This window comes from Mastigoproctus giganteus, chromosome 1, assembly GCF_048544385.1.
Source record: "Mastigoproctus giganteus isolate SK-2022 chromosome 1, ASM4854438v1, whole genome shotgun sequence".
Lineage (NCBI taxonomy): Eukaryota > Metazoa > Arthropoda > Arachnida > Uropygi > Thelyphonidae > Mastigoproctus > Mastigoproctus giganteus.
The window spans coordinates 206,304,689-206,326,383 of NC_143575.1; the positions used below are offsets into that span (position 1 = coordinate 206,304,689).

The 21,695-nt window shown below is 36.7% G+C and overlaps 1 protein-coding gene across 1 annotated transcript in view; it reads left to right on the forward strand.

Moving 5' to 3' along the window:
* Nrx-IV (neurexin-4) overlaps positions 1–21,695 on the forward strand; it is a 405,554-nt gene that overhangs the window by 278,511 nt on the left and 105,348 nt on the right. The window contains exons 13-14 of the mRNA XM_090384064.1: positions 1,824–1,949; positions 14,384–14,587. Of these exons, the coding sequence (XP_090240190.1) occupies positions 1,824–1,949; positions 14,384–14,587 (330 nt within the window). The remainder of the gene's footprint in view (positions 1–1,823; positions 1,950–14,383; positions 14,588–21,695) is intronic.

Here is a 21,695-nt window from a genome sequence, read left to right on the forward strand (position 1 = left end):
ATCTTATTGAGGAAGTAGAGGATGAGATGAATATATTAATGTATCTTGTTCAGATGGGTACACAACTTGAACAAGGTCTGACAGAAGAGGATTTTTATTTGTTGCTATATTCATATTCCCAGAAGTTGACAAATGAAGGTTTAATGGAACTAGAATCATAGAGGCTTGATGACAATGCTACTGAAGAAAAAGTTGATGAGCATAAAAGATTTACCATTAGATTTTCCATTATCAAGATCCAAACTTTGATAGATTTATGAAAGTGCTGCAAATGTACATGAAGCAATGTCTTGTTACAAAGTTATTTAGGATGAAAAGAATGCCACAATTTAAACTTCACTGGATTATTTTTCAGTAGTGTATAAGAAATAGGAAGATGTAAATCAAATACCATCATCTTTAAAAAGTGTTATTGGGCCATCTTTTGAAGAAGCACCTCCTCACCTTTCTTCAATTCTTCCAATGATGATTAATGATAAATCAACATCTTTAGGTGTTATTGGGCCAACTTTTGAAGAAGCACCTCCTCACCTTTCTACAGTTCTTCCAACGATGATTAATGATAAATGTAATTTAAAATGTGATTTTTATTTTAACTTTAACAAGTTATATTTTTGTTTCCTTTTATTTTTTAACAATTTGAGTAAAATTTTTATGTAATAATATGGTAACATGCACTTGGTACTTGTTTTCAGCACAATAATTCAATAATTTCTAGTTATGAACAGCATGTCAAAACCTAACCCATTCATAGTAGGGGAGCGCCTGTGTATAAAAAGTTTTTGAAATTAATTTAAAATACTAATATGTTAAAAGCCCATATTGGCCAAGGTCAAAAATTAAAAATGTTTGTGTGGCTGCAGCTTTTATAGAAAAAATGTTAATATTAAATAAATATAACAGAAAATGTAAATATTTAATAATACATGGATATATAAATTGAGAAACTGTAGGTTACTAAGTTGGTATGGGTTTATATAAGAATGTAGTGTTTTATTTGTACGGTCAGTTCTTGATTCTGATTGTGGCATAGTTTCCTTTCTACATAGTATAAAAACTTCAGCATTCAAACAAGTAGTATTTGTTCTTGGTTTCCACATTTCTTGTTTTAACTTGACTGTATTATCTTTTCAGTGTGTCCTCAACTTCCCATGCTTTCTTGTTCAGCTGCTTTACTGTCAGATTTATGTGATGTTTTGCCTTGGCCATTTTTTTTGCATTAGACTGGGGTTCGAGCCCGTCACCACCAATACGGAGGATGCGGAAAGGTCAGGGAATGACCACTGCATATTCCCGGAACAATATGGCCTTAGTTGCTAATGCTCCTAAAAAACCAAATAACAAACAACAACAACAACAACAACATTCTCTTGCATGGTTTTATATCATTTTGTTATATTTGCTATTTTGACTTTTAGATATTTTGGGCTCCTAATATTATTATAAAATTTATTACAATTATTTTCCCTTCAATTTCTTTGCTGACCTGTTCTCAGCTGCCCTTACTCTTATCATTTATTACTGACCTTCACTATTCATTTATTTATAATTATATATTCTAGTGTCCCTGCTGCTACTGTTTATTTTTATAATATTTACATTCTTGTTTGTTTGTGTGTGCCAAGATTATTTGATGATGGATCACTAGATTTTCCTACTTCATTTTGCCAGATTTGAAAGTATATTACTATATTTCCAAGAAGTACATAGTAGAAATGTAATGAATATATTTTTAAAATATCTATTTTAAGAATATATCCATGTTTTAGTTTTGCAATGTAAATTTCTTATAGCCATTTACTCATTTTTAACATTTATTTCAGCTCGTAGTCCTCTTTCATGTGAAGCTTACAAGATTTACAACCCGTGGACAAGAAATGCAGACATATCTATTGATATTGATGGAAGTGGACCACTTGATCCTTTCCCTGTTACTTGTGAATTTCCATGTAATTATTATTATTATTATTATTATTTATTTATTTTATTTATTTTTTTTTTTCAATTTATGTTTAAAAATTAATTATTTTTATTAATATGGTTTAACAGTTTTTTTTTTCACATTTTTCAAGTCTAGATTATTATTCTAATGATGAAATAATTGTAATTTTTCTCTTTATAAATTTGATTTGTAAATATATGTACACACTTGGTTCCTGTAAGTCCATTTGGAACCAAAAGGACTTGCATTTATTATTATTATTATTATTATTAAACCAGGTGCTCCCAGCCAGTTTTTCCAGTAACCTATTTACACTACTGTACCACTTTTAGAGATATCTATATACCCAAGCACAAGTCGCACTCTATTATCACATAGCTGTGGAATACAATTCTGAATCTTAGGATACTTACAGAACCTGTCCGTCCAGCTGCTGTTCACATGTAAGTCAAAGATCAATATTCCAATGCACCACAAGGAGATGCAACAAGGAACACTGATATATCAATTCAACCCTTAGAATATTCTGATCACAAGAGAACACAGATGTGATGCCCCAGTAGAATTGAGAAGAAGCCCACTGCACCACAAGGAGACACGGGGGTATGAGTGATCCTGCACCACATGTCAGTAGGATATGCATTCCATTGCAACATAAGGAGATGCAGCAGCAGTGACTGTGGATCATGAAGAGAAATTCAGGTCATATGCACCACTGGGAGATGCACAGCCACGGTGGCTATTCTACTCTCAGTAGCTCTAACTTATGTCAATCAGGGAGAGAGCCTGAATGATATCATTTTTCAATGGAGATGCCATAATAGAGTCAGATGACACAAATTTTAGCATGTCATTTAGTTTTTTAAAAATGTCCCTCACTTCCTCTACACCTACATTCATATTCAACAGCTAATTTTAAAACCTTTTCCATTTTGCACTTGACCTGAAATTTTTAAGTTGATCTTGTAATGTCGAAAATTGTGTTTTCTTTTGGTCACATTCCTTGTGTACATAAAAAGTTTTCGCTAAATCACTCATTAACAGTAACAGCATACACAGTCTTGCACTCTGGACTAACTGCTTACCATTGTATTGTAATACATGATCAAAGCCATGGGCACCATTTCTTGATGACATAGTGATGTTAAATGGTTAACAGAAAGATAGAAGAGGTTCCACTGTATTCATTTTACCAGCTAATTATATAACATGAAACAGAAATTATATAACATGTTGATAAATTGATGACTATCTTGTACTACTATGTATTTAGCAGACTTCAGAAACTCAACTGCTGCGGTCTTAGTGCTCATGATAGAACACATTTCAGTATTCATGAGTGGTCCAAGACGCAACTAATTTTAAACAAATAGCATCACTAAAGGCTATTCTGCTATTTGTCTAAAATTTGAGACACGTGATTAGTATTGCCAACTTTACATTTTGAACTTAATTGCAGTTCAAGAGATAGTGTTGGAGTAAGAAGCTTTTTTTTTTTTTTTTTTTTTTTTTGTATCCTCAGCTATAGAAAATAAAGAAAACCTCAGCCACATAATATAATAGATTATTTAGCTGAGTTCTTTATTATTTCCTATTTATGCAGTATGCTGTAGACTGGATTCTCTGTAAACAATCTCTCGGTTGTGATTTTTTTTTGTGTATATGAAACATAGCTGTTTAATTTTTTTATTTTTTTTTAATATTCAAAATGAATTTGGTTATAATAAAAATGCTTGCTTAATAAGTCATCTTTTAGTCATTGTGTATTCGTGTTCAAAAATGAATGGGGGTGGGGGGACTGGTTAAATTCTTGGCTATAACCTGGGTGTTAAAGTAATACAGTTAGATCCATGTTATATCGTGGTTAGCATTAGCATTAGCATTAGTAGAGGCATTTGATGCAAGAAAGCAAGCTTATGCAGCATCAGCCAAAAAAAAAAAAAAAAAAAAAAAAAAAAGTAACATAAATAAATAAAAATAACCACTTCCACTTCACCCCTCTGTTCGTTCGAAATACCTGTCCAGCTGAGCCTTAAACTTATTTAGGCTATCAACTTCCACGACAAGGGATGGAAGTCTGTTCCACCCACCAACCACCCGCTGGCTAAAGGCAAATTTCCGCACATCTATCCTACATCTGTCTTTCCTCAATTTGAATTTATGCCCTCTCAGGTGATTTTTCTGAGCTAGAGGAAGAATCCCATCAGCATTGAGCATGCTCAAACCATTCAAGGCTTTGTACACCTCTATCAGATCACCCCGCTGGTGCCTAGTTTCCAGACACTGTAATTTGCAAAACTTAAGCCTTTCTTCGTAAGAGAACCCCTTTGTCCCATTCACCAATCTAGTTGCCCTTCTCTGTACTCGTTCCAGCAGCTCTACATCCTTCCTGAAATGAGGCCTCCAGGCCTGTATACAGTACTCTAGGTGTGGCCTGACCATTGCCTTATACAAGGGAATAATCACCTCCTTATCCCTGCTAGAAAAATTCCTATATATCATTGACAATACACCATGAGCTACTCTTGCAGCTCGTCTGCACTGCTCAGAGAACTTCATATCTGCCTGCACCACCACCCCCAGGTCCCTTTCATTCTCTACCACTGTCAGTGTAGTACCACAGAGTTGATACGCTGCTCTGGGGTTGCTGTTTCCCATATGTAGTACTTTACATTTGTCAATGTTAAACTTCATTTGCCACCTCGAAGCCCATCTGCTCAACCTTTCCAAATCCTGTTGCAGCAGCATAGTGTCAGTAGTGTCCTTGACAACCCTGCCAACCTTCGTATCGTCTGCAAACTTGGACATTAAGCCTGATATACCATCATCAATATCATTTATAAATACAGAAAACAATAAAGGCCCCAATACTGAACCCTGAGGGACTCCACTAATAACATTAGTCCACGATGAGCAGTGTCCATTGATTACCACTCTCTGTCTTCTCCCCCTCAACCACCCCTTTATCCATAGCAGCAACTTGCCTCCAATGCCACACTGCTCCAATTTGTGCAGCAGTCTTCCATGTGCAACAGTATCAAAAGCCTTTCTAAGATCCAAGTATATAATATCAAAGTTATTCCCTGCATCCAGTTCTTTTGTGACTGCATCATAGTATCCAATCAAATTGGTCAGGCAAGACTTCCCCTTAACAAAACCATGCTGTGTCCTAGCTATAACTGAAGTCTTGTCTAGATGATCCTGCAGTGCTTCTTTCACCAGTGCCTCCATTAATTTTCCGGGAACAGAAGTTAAACTCACAGGTCTATAATTACTTGTGTCAGCCTTTGATCCCCCTTTGTGAATTGGGGTCACATTTGCACATCTCCAGTCAATGGGTACCTCCCCTGAGCCCAAGGAAGCTCTCATAATTATGGCTAAGGGTTTGCTTACCTCCTTTGCTGCCTCCTTTAATATAACTGGATAGATCCCATCCACCCCAGGTGCCTTTCTTGTGTTTATCTTCAACAATTTCTCCTCCACTTTGCTCTCAGTTATTACAAGATTCATTAGCTTACTGCTAGAATTGAATACACCTCTGGCATTCCCCTCGCTGAATAACTCCTCATGTGTGAATGTCGATGCAAAATATTCATTTAGTTTGTTAGCTACCCGAGCAGGGTCATCAACAGTTGACCCATCGATCTCAAGTGGACCAATCTGATTCATCCCCTTCCTTCTAGAGTTTACATAAGTAAAGAACTCTTTGCTGTTTTTCTTCGCATCCCTTGCCAAGGATCTCTCGTAATCTGCCTTCGCCTGCCTAACCTCCTTTGTAACTTGGTTACAGATCAACTTGTATCTATCATAGGCGTCCGTGTCACGTGTTAATTTGTATGTATCCCATGCATTTTTCTTCTCTGCCATATGCCTCATTAGTTCATCTGACAACCATTTAGGCCTAAACCTTGAACAATATTTCTTAGTTGGTATGTAAAGCCTAGTAGCTTCCACGATAAGTTCTTTGAATGCTTCCCATTTTGAATTTGCTGTTGGCAATATCATCAGTTGATCCCACTGTATAGAATTTAAATACTGTCTCAGTCCATTGTAGTCGCCTTTACGAAAGCAATACCCCTTCCCTTTACCCCTAATGGTAGTTACCTCTTTGAGTAACTCCCACTTCAGCACACTGTGATCACTGCCACCAAGTGGTTCATTTATCTGCAGATTCTTAATGCATGAAGAATCACTACTGATAATCAAATCAAGAGTATTACTCCCTCTAGTTGCCTCCCGAACATGCTGATGTAGAAAACAATCATCCAATAAATCCACAAAATCCTTGCTACTGTGTGAGTGACCAGCCCCCAAATTCCAGTCAATATCTGGGAAATTAAAATCCCCCATTATAAGACTCTCTGATTTACTGGCCCACTCTATTTCTCCGAACAGTTTCTTATTATACTCATCAGAGTCATTAGGCCTATAGCACACTCCTACTCTCAATTTTGATCTCCCAATGCTTATGTCACACCAAACTGACTCGACACTGCACTGTCCAGCGATGTCGACTGGCTTCACTTCCTTGGATTTTATGTGTTTTTTAACTAATAGCATAACCCCTCCTCCCTTCCTATCCTGTCTATCCTTTCTGTAGACATTGTACTCCCCAAATTCCAGTTCTGCATTTCTTATATCTGTGTGACACCACGTCTCTGAAATCCCCACAATATCTGCCTTTGATGTTTTGAGCAATACCTCAAATTCATCAAATTTATTTACTAAACTCCTAGCATTGGTGTACACACAAGTATATATGCACCTGTTCTTTTTCTTAGCTACCCTAACACAACCCATGTGTTTATTTGTACCCCAATGATTCCCAGCAGTCTCTGAAATATCCTGCATCTTATTTTCCAGGCTGCGGCTCATTCCAATAGAAGCAGTGCAAGAATCACTTTCACCTCTGCCAGTGGCTACTGTTAATCTATTAGTCCTTGTATCCCCCCAATCTAGCAGTTTTCCGACCCACCTAACATTGCCTCGATAGCATCAGCAAACATTCTTGCACCCTTTCTATTTAAGTGTATCCCATCCCTGTAGAAGCAGTCTCTCCTGTTAACAAGTACAGACCAGGCTGAAAAAAATTCTACCCCTTGAGCCCTGCACAATCTTTCCAGGGCCGAATTGATTGACAGGGCTCTCATCATATACTCCCTCCTATCGTGTCTGGGCAGAATTGCAGACACTTTCAATTTCAACCCTAATTCACGGCTTTTTTTCATCAGTGACCTGTACTTGTCAAGTAATTCCGCCGGTCTCCTACTCTTAATGTCATTAGTGCCAACGTGTACAACTATATCACCTTTTGTGCCCTTAAAAGATGATATCCGCTCTACAACGTCATCAACTTTTGCCCCTGGCAGACATACCCTGGTCCTATTCCACCTATCCTTTTTACAAAGCATGTTTCCCGTTTCCCTGACAATAGAGTCACCAACAACTACTAGTTCCTTTGGGACCAGCGCATTCTGCCTTGGGGGTTGCCGCTGTGTTCCGCGATGACCAAGTGCAAGCTCTGGCATTGGTGTGGGCAGCTGAGAGCTTGATGGGCCCCTCACTTGTAATCCTTCGAGGGCATCCACCCTATCCTTCAAGCTCTCATATAGGCCCATAACAACGCTGAGTTGTCGCCTTATCTCCTTACACTCCTTGCATCGCGCACACACAAAGACATCCCCCATGGCAGTATCATGTCCCATACTTGACTGCTCCGCAAACAAAAGTTTGCGGAGTCTAACTGTAGTGGTTGCACTACAGTTAGAAGAAACAAGTAAATGAAGTGTGTGAGAGTGACATATGTTGGATTTATGATTATTTTATTTCATTTATTTATTGTTTATTTGATTTTTTCGTTATTGTTTTTGTTTAAATGATACATACATTTCCTTCCTTGCATCACTCTGCCATTGCTGGAACTAACGGAGGGCACCCAACACCTTATCAGGTGCCCCTGACTCCCATACACCACACAAGCATCTACATTTCAGTTTTGTAGGTGGGGGGGGAGTCCTGTGACCTTAAATTCTATAAAAAATGTGGTAAAAACATTAATATTTAATCTTCTAGCAGTCTTCTTAATCCATTTTTAGTTAGTTTATGGCTGCTTCTAGGATGGCAAGGTCTGGTGCTAGACCTTGCCATCCTAGAAGCAGCTTTATTATTATTATTTTATTATTACTTTATTTATTATTATTATTACTTTATTTATTATTATTATTACTTTATTATTAAAATTATTAAAACTTTATTATTATTATTGGTTTCTGTCATTTCTTTTTGTTCAGTTTTTTTAATTAGGTTTAGAAAATCATAATTTAAGATAACCATTTCCAATTTAGTGATGAAAAAAGCTAAAGATTACTTTTTTATAATTAACGCAAAACAGAGGATCTAAATAGATGACATATGGGTGTCAATTGAGGGTGTATGTGATTTGAGATTAACTTCACTGTCAGAATATCAACCCATCTCAGTGTCATCAGTGCTAACTAGAATGTATCATAAAATAATGGTATCTCAGCTATCTTCAGTAATACAGTTAGATCCATGCCAGAGAGCATTTGTTCCTGTGGATGGGACAGCAGAGAATGTCTCACTACTTCAAGCCCTTCTGTTCCATTCGAGGAAGAATCTTCGTCATCTTTATTTATTGGACATTATGAAGGCTTTTGTCTCCCATCCAGCTGTTTTTGAAGCATTGCAAAGGCATCATTTACCCAAGTTGTCCAACCTGGAAGGTTTCTTTTGGGAGAGGAGATGTTACCATCACTTGAAGTATTAGACAGATGGGAATACCTTGGTGTTGAATTTTCCACAACTGGGAAAATTTTGTTTGGAGCTGACCTTGATCTGTTGCTGAGAAGTCTAACTACCCCCCCTCCCCAAGCCACAGCAAAGGTTCTTTATTTTAAAGCACTATTTGATACCCGGATTTTATCGTCTTGTACTGGGAAGAGTCACAGCTGATCAGCTTAATTTAGATCTTCAGATCAGGTTAGGTTGACTGTTAAAAGATGGTTAAGATTACCCAAGGATCTTGTCACTCCATATCTGTATACTGATGTCTCTGCTGGTGGGTTATCCCAATCCTTATGGTGCTCTCAGCCGGCCGGGCTAGCCGGGTGGGTAAAGTGCCTGCCTGGCAACCCAAAGGTCGCGGGTTCGATTCCCGCCTCGGGCTTGGATCAAAGTACTGCAAAAACCTTGGGAGGTGCATTATGGCCACAGAAGCCTATGCGCCAACAACTACCAAAAAAAAAAAAAAAAAATGGTGCTCTCACGTAGAACGCAGGTGACCGCTTACTTGGGACCAGCAGCTACAGGTAGCCTAAATGAACAATGTAAGTCAATGGGAGTGCATACAGTAACAGTGTGTGGACAGCGGCATCGCTTCTTGTGTTAATCCCCCAGCTTACCTCAACAAATTAAGCTTGCTGATTCCCAGGGAAGTACAGATATCACTCAACTGGGTACGTGTTGCTTGCACCTGTGGCCCTTAGGCAATTGCACTACTGTTGCTGTAAAATGCAAGAATTCATGGTGACATAAAGAAAACCAACCTGTAATCCAGAAGTTTTAAGCATGGATACTGAAATTTTGATTTCAGACATTTATGGATTTATGTAAAATGCACAATATGGAACAAAAGTGTCAACTGGGTACGCATTCTGTAAAAAGGAATACCATGGAGAAATGTTAGCAAGAAAAAATATTAATACCATTTATTATTCGAATTTGAAACAACGTTTCTTGATTTGTTCTGATATATTTAAAAATTGCCCTTTATAATCATCCAATTCGTTACATAAATTGTGATTCAAAATTTGTCTACTGTAATGTACAGGGATTGGGTATACCCATCAGTTCCTTATTGTTTTCAAATCTTGAAAGAAAAAAAAATAATAATTAATTAATCAATATGACAACGAAGAAATGGCTTTGGAATATGTAAAATAAACTTTTCATTACTTCACTTTTTAGATTTATACTTATTCTGTTTCTAAAAAAATCACATTGAATGTTTTATCATTGATTTATAAATAAATGTCTTTTTTTTTTTTTTTTAAGTTTCTTACTGTTTTCCTTTGTACAACAAATTGCAGCCTGAACGGTGCCTAAAATCTTAAAAAGCTTTATATTTAAATTTACAATAAATTTACAGTAGATCAAACAAAGCAAAATAAGTGTGATTATACAAATAAAATGTTACTGATAATAAAATACTGAATTAAGATAGGATAAAACAAATGTAGTTTACAGTGAATGTACAAATAAAATGATAATAAAATACTGAATTAAAATACAATAAAATATACTAGATTAAAAGTGCTAAAATAACTGAAGCTTTCAAAGGCTTCTGCCTTCTTCCTCAACAGTGCTTCCTCAACAATAAAATATACTAGATTAAAAGCGCTAAAATAACTGAAGCTTTCAAAGGCTTCTGCCTTCTTCCTCAACAGCACTGTTGAGGAAGAAGGCAGAAGCCTTTGAAAGCTTCAGTTATTTTAGCGCTTTTAATCTAGTATTATTTTATTGTATTTTAATTCAGTATTTTATTATCATTTTATTTGTACATTCACTGTAAACTACATTTGTTTTATCCTATCTTAATTCAGTATTTTATTATCAGTAACATTTTATTTGTATAATCACACTTATTTTGTTTTGTTTGATCTACTGTAAATTTATTGTAAATTTAAATATAAAGCTTTTTAAGATTTTGGTTTTCGTTTTTACTTCAATGGTTGGTGAGAAACGCTAAAAATCATAGTATGAATATACCCAACCCCAGAGGCCTATTTGAAGAAAGAGGTGTCTAAAATATGCATATGAATTATATTTTAAATCATGGCCTAAAAAAAGACAGTGACTTCTATTTCCCATCGATTTCATATATCCTACCTCAATTAATCTAGGTTTTCCATCTGCAGTTAACATTAAATTAAACTTAATTATTTTTAAAAATACATATCGTATTTAGCAATAGAAATCATAAATGTCTTTACGATTTCTATCCTGAAAATGTATGAATTCTATTATTATTCTATATCTAAAAATCACTGGTAATCATCCAAAATTAATCCGCGGAAAAAGTGATTCACCCCCTCCCCTCTCCACCAAGTCACGCGTAGACAGAGGTGTCCGCAAAAACATATTGGAATTGCACTAGATGGTTGTGCTAATCCCCCAGCTTGCTTAAAAGAATTTTTATTTAAGCTCGCTGGTTGTCGACGCCACACATTTATTTCAATATGGACATAGAAGCTTTGATTTGACGACCAATCTGGGATAAAACAGAAAAACTACATTCGAACAGGAATGTTAAAAATTTATAACAGAAACTCACAATTACAATTCAAAATAAAAATAAAAAAACATAAAATATAAAATTCTATAACGATTTATGTATGCAGTGCATTACATAAATATATATATCTATATATAAATCTGTTTTATATTAAATATATATATGTGAGGTAGAATTAATAAGTCTGTTTAAAAGTGTGAAGCTAGATGCATATAAATTACACAAATTGCCAAAACTAATAGGAGAAGGATAGCATAAATTGGAGAATTGAAGGCGTGAGGAAGAGAAACTGTGGATATCCTAATGAAATAATGAATTAAGCAAAATTATAGGCTGAATTGAATAGCCAATTAGAGAGAAAGGAGCTGTAAAGCAAAAATGATTAAATTAATATACGGAGTAATGGCCAGCATCAAATATAGGTGGGCAATTTTGGTCCCAGAAAGGGGTAGAGAAATTATAATTTTATAATTTCTCTACCCCTTTCTCGGACCAAAATTGCCTACCCCTATTTGATGCTGGCTATTACTCCATATATTAACTTAATCACTTCTCTCTCTAATTGGCTATTCAATTCAGCCTATAATTTTTGCTAAATTCATTATTTCATTAGGATATTCACATTCCTTCTCGTGGCTTCAACATCTCTAATTTCTGCTGTCTTTCTCCTATTAGTTTTGGCATTTTGTGTAATTTATTAATTCTACCTCACATATATAAACTTTTATATCCTTTGCTGTTGCTCTGCACACTCAGGTGCAAATATATATATTGAAGAAATATATATATAAAAAAGCGGAAAATGAAAGCGTAGTCATCTTATTCTTCCTTTTTTTTTTTTTTTAAATTACGATATGGTATTTATTGTTACTGCCAATAATTATCAGTAAGTTTAGATTACAAAGTAAGTAATTATAAAATGTTGAGTTAGAGAGAGAGAGACATGGCAGAGGTTTCTGATTTCGTCCGAGTGTCACTGAGTTCGAGAGAGAGACATAGCGAAGTCATAATTTGACTTGTGTAATTTTGAGGTAATGCAGTCCACTTAATGCAATCGGCGCATTAATTTTATTTATTCTGTTTTATTGACCGAAGGTGCAAAAGCACAGAATGTTTAATAAAAATTCATTTTACGATGTGATGATTTTTTTTTTTTTTATATTTATAAAAAAAACTAGGACACAAGTGTAAAATCCGTGGGACGTCCGAGGATGCCCTAAAAACTAGGACATGTCCTCGGAAACGAGGAAGTCTGGTAACCACCATGTATATGGCAGAGATTAGTCTTTAAAAAGAAAAATTATCGTTTTTTGAACAATTCTGGTGGTTGACACTGGAAGAGATGCCAGGTTTGTTCGGCATGGGACAATATACTCATGCATATTATATCTTACGTTCAAAATGTATTATTTTTTTGTCTTTTATTATGTTTTTAACTTTTTCGATTTGTAACTATGCTTCCTCCTCTCTTCTAATTTATTTTCTTTCCCATTCTCCTCAACTGCTATCAATACATAACACTATATTTATGTATAGCTTCTGAACACTTTGCAACTTTAACATTTTTTTTTTTTTTTTTTTTCGTTGATAAATTTTAAATTCTTCGCCTGCAAAAATTTTATTCCCTTCCTCTTTCAATTATTTCAGTGCTCATTCCAACAAATATTTTATCGAAATGTCTTGCGATGGGCATTAGTAAACAACCCGCTCCCTATCCTTTCCCCTAATTATTTATCTTTCGATGTTTCACCTGAAAATTACGGGACACCCGCTGAACTGCAGGCGTGGTTGATCGGCAATTTTACCGTCCAGTTTACCTGAAAGCTAAATGGATTAACATTCCGCAATACATTGGCGCCCGTAAAAAAACCTACCCCATCGCATAGTGATAAGTTGCACTGGTCACTGCTTTCTATGTGTTCATACCCAGTGAGAAGCTTCAGCTGCATGTTGCTGCTGGTTCCAAGTAAGCGGTCACCTGCGTTCTACGTGAGAGCACCCTTAAGCCAGACTTCTAGAGAAGCTTCAATATTCCTCCCATTTGGATAGGGCCATTGCTACTGCTTCCCCCTTGAAGGAGGAAATCAATGATGCCAGGCGACTGCAGATTGGTAGGCATTCCTTAATAGACTCCAAGAGCAAGACGAAAGTTAGGTGGCAGTCCCTTCTTCACAACACCTTTGATGGTTGTTCTCTGGAGGAGTCAACCAAAGTCCCTGCCCAGCATCAGTGGGTTGGAGATGGGACCTGGCTCTTGGCTGATCGTTCCTATATTGACTTGATCAAGACCCGTATAAATGCCCTTCCTACCCTTTCCAGGACATCTAGAGGGTGGTCTTCAGATCAGTTTTGTAGGGTGGGGTGTGATGCTGTAGAAACTCTTTCCCACATTGCCCTCCATGTCATAGGTCCCATGACACCAGGATTAAAAGGCATGATACTGTGGTGAACTTAGTGAACAATCGTCTAAGTCAGAAAGGCTGGGTGACTCTTCTAGAGCCTCATTATAATACTCAGGAAGGTCTGAGAAAGCCAGATCTCCTATGTGTGAAAGAGGGATCAGAATATGTCTTGGCTGCTCATATTGCAGGCTCTGGGTACTCACTGGAGACTCCCCATAGGCTTAAATGCAGAAAATATGACAGAAATGCTAGCCTTAAGCAGCTAATTCAGGATTAGTTTGGTATTGTGCGAATATTATCAACAATCACTTCAAATTATGGAGGTGTCTGGTGTAACTTCCATAAACCTTGTTTAAGATCAGGTGTGGTTTAACCACATCTGATCTTAAAATGATCTCAATCCAGGTATTGTAAGAAACTCTTTGGCTGCTTGTGGGTTCATCAGCAGGTGACCACTGTGGTATGATGAACCCCCCAAGTTGGCATTTGGCAGGCAAAATTGTAAAGTTACCACAACCATAAGAGTGGGAATTAATTTAAAAAAAAAAAAGTACCATACTAGATTTTCAAATTCCCAGAAAAGATGTAAACACTGCCATATTCAATAATACAACAGTATTTGATGCATTTTTAGCTTATAATTAGAACATAAAATTATGTATTGAATAGTATTCAGATAAACAATTATTTATAATTATCAATAATTTACATTGCTTTATTCAACAGATGAAAGTCCAGCTGTAACACATCTGCACCACATGAATGAACGACCCACCGAAGTTAAAGGTTTCAGTAAGCCAGGAAGTTTTATTCAGGATATTGTGTATAATGCTGACATGGAACAAATAGTGCAGTTAGTAAATAGGTCCTACAGCTGCAAGCAAAGCCTTCGATATGACTGTTTGAATGCACGCCTTTTTAATACTCCAGGTAAATATATAATAGTATCCTCGCATGACAGCTTTCTTTTTTAATTGTTAAAAACTTAAAATTCTTTCCTCAGTAATGTGTGATTGCATGTAGGATAGTGCCATTTTTGAGGATCATTTTGATCCTACTCAATAGAGATTTTTCATTTCAAATTCTTAATAGAGAACCTTTTGGGTTACTCCTCAATGTATAGAATGGGTTTGAAACAGGAAGTGATGGATGCAGTGACTGGTTAATACCCAGTTGATATTCTTGAAATGAATATCAACTAGGTATTAACCAGTTGATATTCATCTGAAATATCAAGAAATGTATGCAATTTCCTCCCTCTTTGTGATTTCCCAATGGTTCTATACCCTTTACTCATACATTTAAATTATTCTTTATATCAGAGATTCCCAAAGTGTGGGGCACTTGTTTTCATGAAGCACTTTTTTAAACAAAATATGAACAAACCATCCCCACTAATTCCGGTACAAATCATTTTTATTTATTTCTGTTTGTATTGTATTCATATTTTATTCCTTTGAGATTAAATGTATTGAAGTACATATTAATTTATAAAAGTATTATTATTATTATTATTATTATTATTATTATTATTATTAGCCATATGGTGCAAGGAACCCTGAGGCTTATGCTGCACCAACCAAAAAAAAAAAAAAGAAATTCTCAAGTTACCCTGAGAGAGAGAGAGTAGAAAGGGATCACCAAGAAAGAAAAGAATGATGATATCCATCTCAGGATCCTGGGTTTGCCAAGCCTGTATTCATTAGATGTGAGCCGAATGTATATTGATATCTAAATTTTATGTCAGATCTGTTCTGTAACTTGGTGGGGGGGGGGGGTAATACATGAAATTTATGAAACATTTTAAGGGGGCTAAAAGTATAAAAGTTTAGGAACCTCTGCTTTATATGCCGATGTATCACGTTAGGTTATTTTTAGAAAAATCCATATTTCAGAAAAATGCATGATTTTGATTGTTAGGTACTCTCCAAAGAAGGTATCTTAATATCTTGCTCTGATTTTCTATTTCTATCTCTCATCCTATGGTAGTTTGGTGTCTGTGTTCCTTTTTCAGTTTGCCCATATTACTTTATTAATGTTATATTTACATGATATTATTTATAACAGTGAATTGTCCAAACCTTTTAGTAATTTCTATCATTTGTTGTGATTGTTATGGCCTCCGTAGCTGAGTGGTCATGTGCAGTAGCGCATACTCTTTAAGTGGAATGGGGTTCAAGCCCCTGACTGCTAAATATTGTCGATCTGCCAATTGTCACTGGTCTGGCGTGGCAAGATTATGGTCCATTTCCCTCATCATGAATTGTTGAGGAGGCTTCCATCCTGCAGTGGATTAAAATGGCTGCGGTTTACATTTTTTTTACCTTAATTGTGATTGTTCTCTTCCTTCTACTACTAGTGTATCTCAAAACATTAAATTTGAAATATCCCCACTTCAGACTAGAAATAGCACCATATTCTTCCTTTCCTGCAAAATTCAAGTTTTGGCTGATTTCCAGACAAATATATTATATTCACTGTATACGAAAACTGAACGCAAGCACATATTGTAAAGGAATAAATGCTCTGTTTAGCACCACACATTTATACAGTGACGTCTTAATTTATGCATGTTTAAATTACACGAATTTAAAATAACGTGTGGCAACCATATTTATGGAAAGTGCCATGAGAGGCCAGTGCGATAGCCCACTATTTTCTCATTTTGTTTTGCCGAAGGTTGTCGATTGGTCGTCTATTGGAAGTGCATAATTTTTTTTTTTTTCTTTTGTGCTCATTTTTACTTATTTTGTTTTTATTATTACCCTTACTGCTAGTAAGCACCTTCGTAGTTCTAGTGGAAGTGATGATAAGCGCTCGAGGAAATCAATTTCGCTTTAAATAAAACTTGAAGTGCTTAAGCACTACAAACAAGGTGAGAGTACATTACGTACTATTCGAGTTAGTGCTCATAAAATTAAAGATAGTGTTAAGAGTGGTGTGCCCTTAACTGCACAAAAGTCGTATGCTCAAGCAAGTTTGATGGAACTTATGTAAAAAATGCTTGCTACATGGATGAGTGACCATAATAAAAAATGCATTTGCCTAGCACAAGTGCAAGAGAAAGCTTGTAGCCTTTATAATTTAAAAGAACATGAGAATGGGGAAGTTAAGCCGTTTCCAGCAAGTTCAGAATGGTTTGCAAATTTTCATCAATGGCATGATTTTCATAAGGTGAAAATGTGTGGAGAAGCTGCATCAGCCAATAAAGATGCTGCAGATGCATTCCCTGCGAAACTGACCGAAACTGATATTCATTTTTTTTTTGTACGTTGGCATTCGAGGTGAGCGGATGCGCTTAGACAGGGCTCCTCAGTTAAGTGGTTTACTTTTGGATAGTGCTTTTAAATATTTGATTTATTTAGATATTGTTGGATTATTTTGTTATAGGTTTTCCTGTAACTGTTTGATTTTAATAATATTATAGATATAATTTTTTAAAGTTACTTTCATTGATATTTATTTAATTTTATAATGGTAGTTACGAGATCTGCCTTAAACACGTCACAGGGTATCGTGACTCACACGGAAATAGCAGATGGCGATTTACGGGTGAGTCATGATTTAATCCGTTGTGGAACCTGTGGAATGTTTTCCAAGGTCGACCTGGTGACTAATCCTACCTCACCTGGGGATTCTTTTCTTTGTGATCGATGTAAGGAGTGCACCGATCTTAAATTACAATTTGGTGCACTGATGGAACAATTTGATTCCCTGAAAAAACGAGTGCTTGCCCTCGAAAATAATGCTTCTGGGAGCTCGTCAGGGACTCAAAACTCCAGCAATCTACCAAGTGATGCACACCCGATTCGAGCCTCAAAACAGAAAAACCAAGTGCAAACTACCCTGGTTAAAAAGGACATTGTTTTATTAGGAGACTCCATTGTCAGGGAAACGGGGAATATTTTTTGTAATAAAGATAGGTGGAGCAGAACCAGGGTATGTCTGCCGGGAGCAACTATTGATGATGTCACCAACAGACTGCCAGATTTTAAAGGGGGTAAAGAAAATATTATTATTCATGTGGGAACAAATAATATTAAACGTACACGATCTGACGATTTGTTGGAAAAATACAGGACCATGCTGAGGAAATGTCGCGAGCTAGGCCATAATGTCTATGTGTCTGCAATTCTGCCCAGACACGATAGGAGGGATTATATGTTAAGAGCCTTGTGGATTAACTCAAGACTTGAAGGAATCTGCAAGGCTTTAGGGGGTAAATTTCTATCAGCATGGCCCACACTTGTAGGTAGAAAGAATTTGTTTTGTAGAGACGGGATACACTTAAACAAAGGTGGTGCAAAAGTTTTTGCCAGTATTATTGAGGATACCTTAAAGGCTCAGGGAAACTGCTAGTTAGGGGGGATGTGGGTAATACTGACACGCGTTTATCTGATAATATTGGTCAATGTAACTCTTGCACATACCTTAAGAGTTCTTATCTGTTACCCCAACTCGACGTATTATCTAGATGTTCTGGGGGCAAAGACGTTTCACGTGAGCAGGTAGCTAATATCAGGGAAGAGAGCCTAAAAAACTTCAAGGGTTGTGTTAGGGTTGTTAAATATACAAGAACAGTAAATCTTAATTGTTTATACAGTAACGTTAGAAGTGTCGTCAATAAAATGAGCGAATTCAAACTGCTGGTTAAAACAAGTAACGCGGACATAATAGGGCTTACGGAGACGTGGTGCCACCCAGAAATTGGGGATGATGAGTTTCAGTACGGCTTGTATAATGTATTTAGGAAGGATAGAGTAGATAGAAGGGGTGGTGGGGTAATGCTTCTTATCAGAAGCAGCCTGAGTGCGACGATAGCTTTCCCGGATTCAGACATTTCACATGCTAGTATAGAGTCTGTATGGTGTGAGATAGTTGGAAACAAAGGTACAATGCAAGTAGGAGTAATCTACAGACCAGGCGATTGTGAAGACTATGACAAAAGCCTCTACATGCAAATGGAATGGGCAAGTAAGCGTCAATGTCTTATTATGGGTGATTTCAATTTGCCTCTAATTGATTGGAGTAAATGGGAAGGAAACTCGACATGGGGAACAAAATTTTTAAATCAACTAGATGACTGTTATTTGTATCAACATGTCAGGGAAAGTACTAGAGAAAAGAATATCCTAGACCTCATCATCACACATGAATCAGATGACATAACAGGGCTGACAGTAGAGGAACCAGTAGCAGGAAGTGATCATGGAGTTCTACGGTGGATGATGACGAGAGAGGTAGCAGAAGTAAAAGGCAAAGGAATGGGTTTTAATTTCAGGAAAGGAAATTACGATGCCTTAAGGTACTACATGGCCTCTATTAACTGGGTAGATATCGCGCAGAGAATGAATACAATTGAACTGTGGTACGCTTTTAAAACATTAATCACAGATGCCTTGAATGCGTATATACCATTAAAAAAATACTCCACGAGAAGGGTTCCAAGTTGGATGAATAGTGAAGTTGCCACATTACTTGAGCAGAAAAAGGTGGCATGGAAAAGTTACAGAGCAATAAAAAGTACTGAAGCCTATAACAGCTACAAGGTGATGTGTAATAGAGCCACAGAAAAGGTTCGACAGGCAAAGGCAGTTTATGAGAAATCACTAGCAAACAGAGCAAAGAGGGGGGATAAAGAATTCTTCACATATATAAATGCCAAGAAGAGCAGGACAAACCAGATCGGACCTTTACGTAAGGGAAAGGGGATAGTAATAAATACACCAGCTGCCATTGCAGATGAACTCAACAGTTATTTTGCATCGATATTTACAAATGAAAAGCCTTTTGTGGCAATGGGAAATTGTGGGAGCGAAGTTAAAAAATATGTAATTAATGATATTGAAATTTCGCAAGATTATTTAATGACAAAACTTTCAAGCCTACAGACCAGTAAGGCTCCTGGAGTTGATGGAATATACCCTATAATCTTGAGAGAGGCGGCAAGCGAGAGCATTGAACCACTGAGGCTGGTTATGCGAGCATCACTAGACTCTGGGGAGATTCCCTTGGATTGGAAAAGTGCAAATGTATCTCCCATACATAAGGGTGGCTCTAAAAGTGAAGTGGGAAATTATCGACGTGTCAGTCTGACTTCAGTAGTAGGGAAAATCATGGAGGCAATGATCAAGGGTGGAATTCAGGATCATTTGGATCGAATTGAAATTCTCAAGGATACTCAGCATGGTTTTGTAAAGGGAAAATCATGTTTAACAAATCTGGTTCGCTATTTCGAAAGGGTCACTCACGAGCTGGATTTAGGGAATAATTTCGACATTTTTTATTTAGATTTCAGCAAAGCTTTTGACTCAGTCCCACATGAGCGGTTGCTTTATAAGCTAGAACAGGTTGGAATCACTGGGAAAATCCTTAGATGGATAGAAGGATGGCTTCAGGGCAGGAGGCAGAGGGTTGTGATAAATGGCTATTCCTCAGATTGGGTTGATGTAAGAAGTGGGGTTCCCCAAGGATCAGTATTAGGACCACTGTTGTTTTTAATTTTCATAAACGATATTGATGAAGGGATAGAGGGCGTGATGTCTAAATTTGCAGATGATGTTAAAATTGGTAGAGTAGTTAATGATCACTGTCAAGCTGAGCTTCTTCAGAGAGACCTAGATAGACTTCAAGAATGGTCAGAAAAATGGCAGCTGTGCTTTAATCCAACAAAGTGTAAGGTATTACACCTGGGAAACAGTAATCCCAAAAAAACTTATTCACTTGGTGGAGTTCAACTAAACCCAGTACTGGAGGAAAGGGACTTGGGTGTTACGATACGGTCAGACATGAAATTCTCTGAGCATTGTAAACAGGTTGCAAGGAAGGCCCATGGTGTCCTATCAATGATCTATCGAACTTTTGCAAGTAGAGATAGGGACGTGATAATCCCATTATATAAGGCTTATGTTAGACCACACTTGGAATACTGTGTTCAAGTATGGAGACCGCACCTAAAGAAAGACATCGAGCTTCTTGAAAGGGTGCAAAGAAGGGTAACTCGCCTGGTGAGATCGGCAAAAGGGCGTCCTTATGAAGAAAGACTTCGAATATGTGGGTTGCGGAGTTTGGAAACTAGACACCTTAGAGGAGATTTGATTGAGGTGTTTAAGGCTCTGAGAGGCATCAGTAAAATGAATGAGGACAAAATTTTCAAGGTTATAAATGATGCTAGAACTAGGGGACATAAATTCAAGTTACGGGGGGAAATGTTTAGATTGGACTGCAGGAAGTTTTATTTTAGCCAGCGAGTTATAAATTACTGGAATAAGTTGCCTTCATGGGTGGTAGAGGCTGACAGTTTGGGGAAATTCAAAGGTCATCTGGATAGTACTTTCGGGTAAGGGAAGCGCATAGGATGATAGGATTAATTTCCTTTTTATTTATTTTTTATTTCATTTTATTATTTTTCTTTATTTATTAATTATTATTATTTATTTATTTATTAATTATTATTATTTATTTATTTATTTAATTTTTGTTTATATCATTGTTTTGTTCGGATTTTTTTTTTTGGCTGGTGCAGCATAAGCCATAGGCTTTCTTGCACCATACGGCCGTTACTAATACTAATACTAATATTCACCCTCGATGAAACTGGTTTATATTGTAAAAAATGCCTGATTGCACTTTCCATCTGAAAAGGCTGTGTCTGGCTTTAAGGCAGTGAAAGATTGGCTAACACTTCTGTTTGGTGCTAATATCGAGGGCCATAAACTGAAACCTGTATATGCATTTACCACTATCAAAACCCTCGTGCCCTTAAAGGTTAAGATAGGTCGTACTTGCCCATGTACTGGTACTCAAACCCTAAAAGGGTGGATGACTGCTGTTATTTTCAGAAGTTATCTTGGATCTCAGTTATTACTAGAATTGGAAGTCTATTGTAAGGCAGAAGGAATTCTGTTCAACACCTTACTTATTCTTGATAATGCCACAAGCCATCCACCCAGTATTGTTGATGTCTGTTCTAATATCAAGATTGTCTTTTTTCCGACAAATGCAACCTCAATACTCCAGCCTGTGGACCAAAATGTGA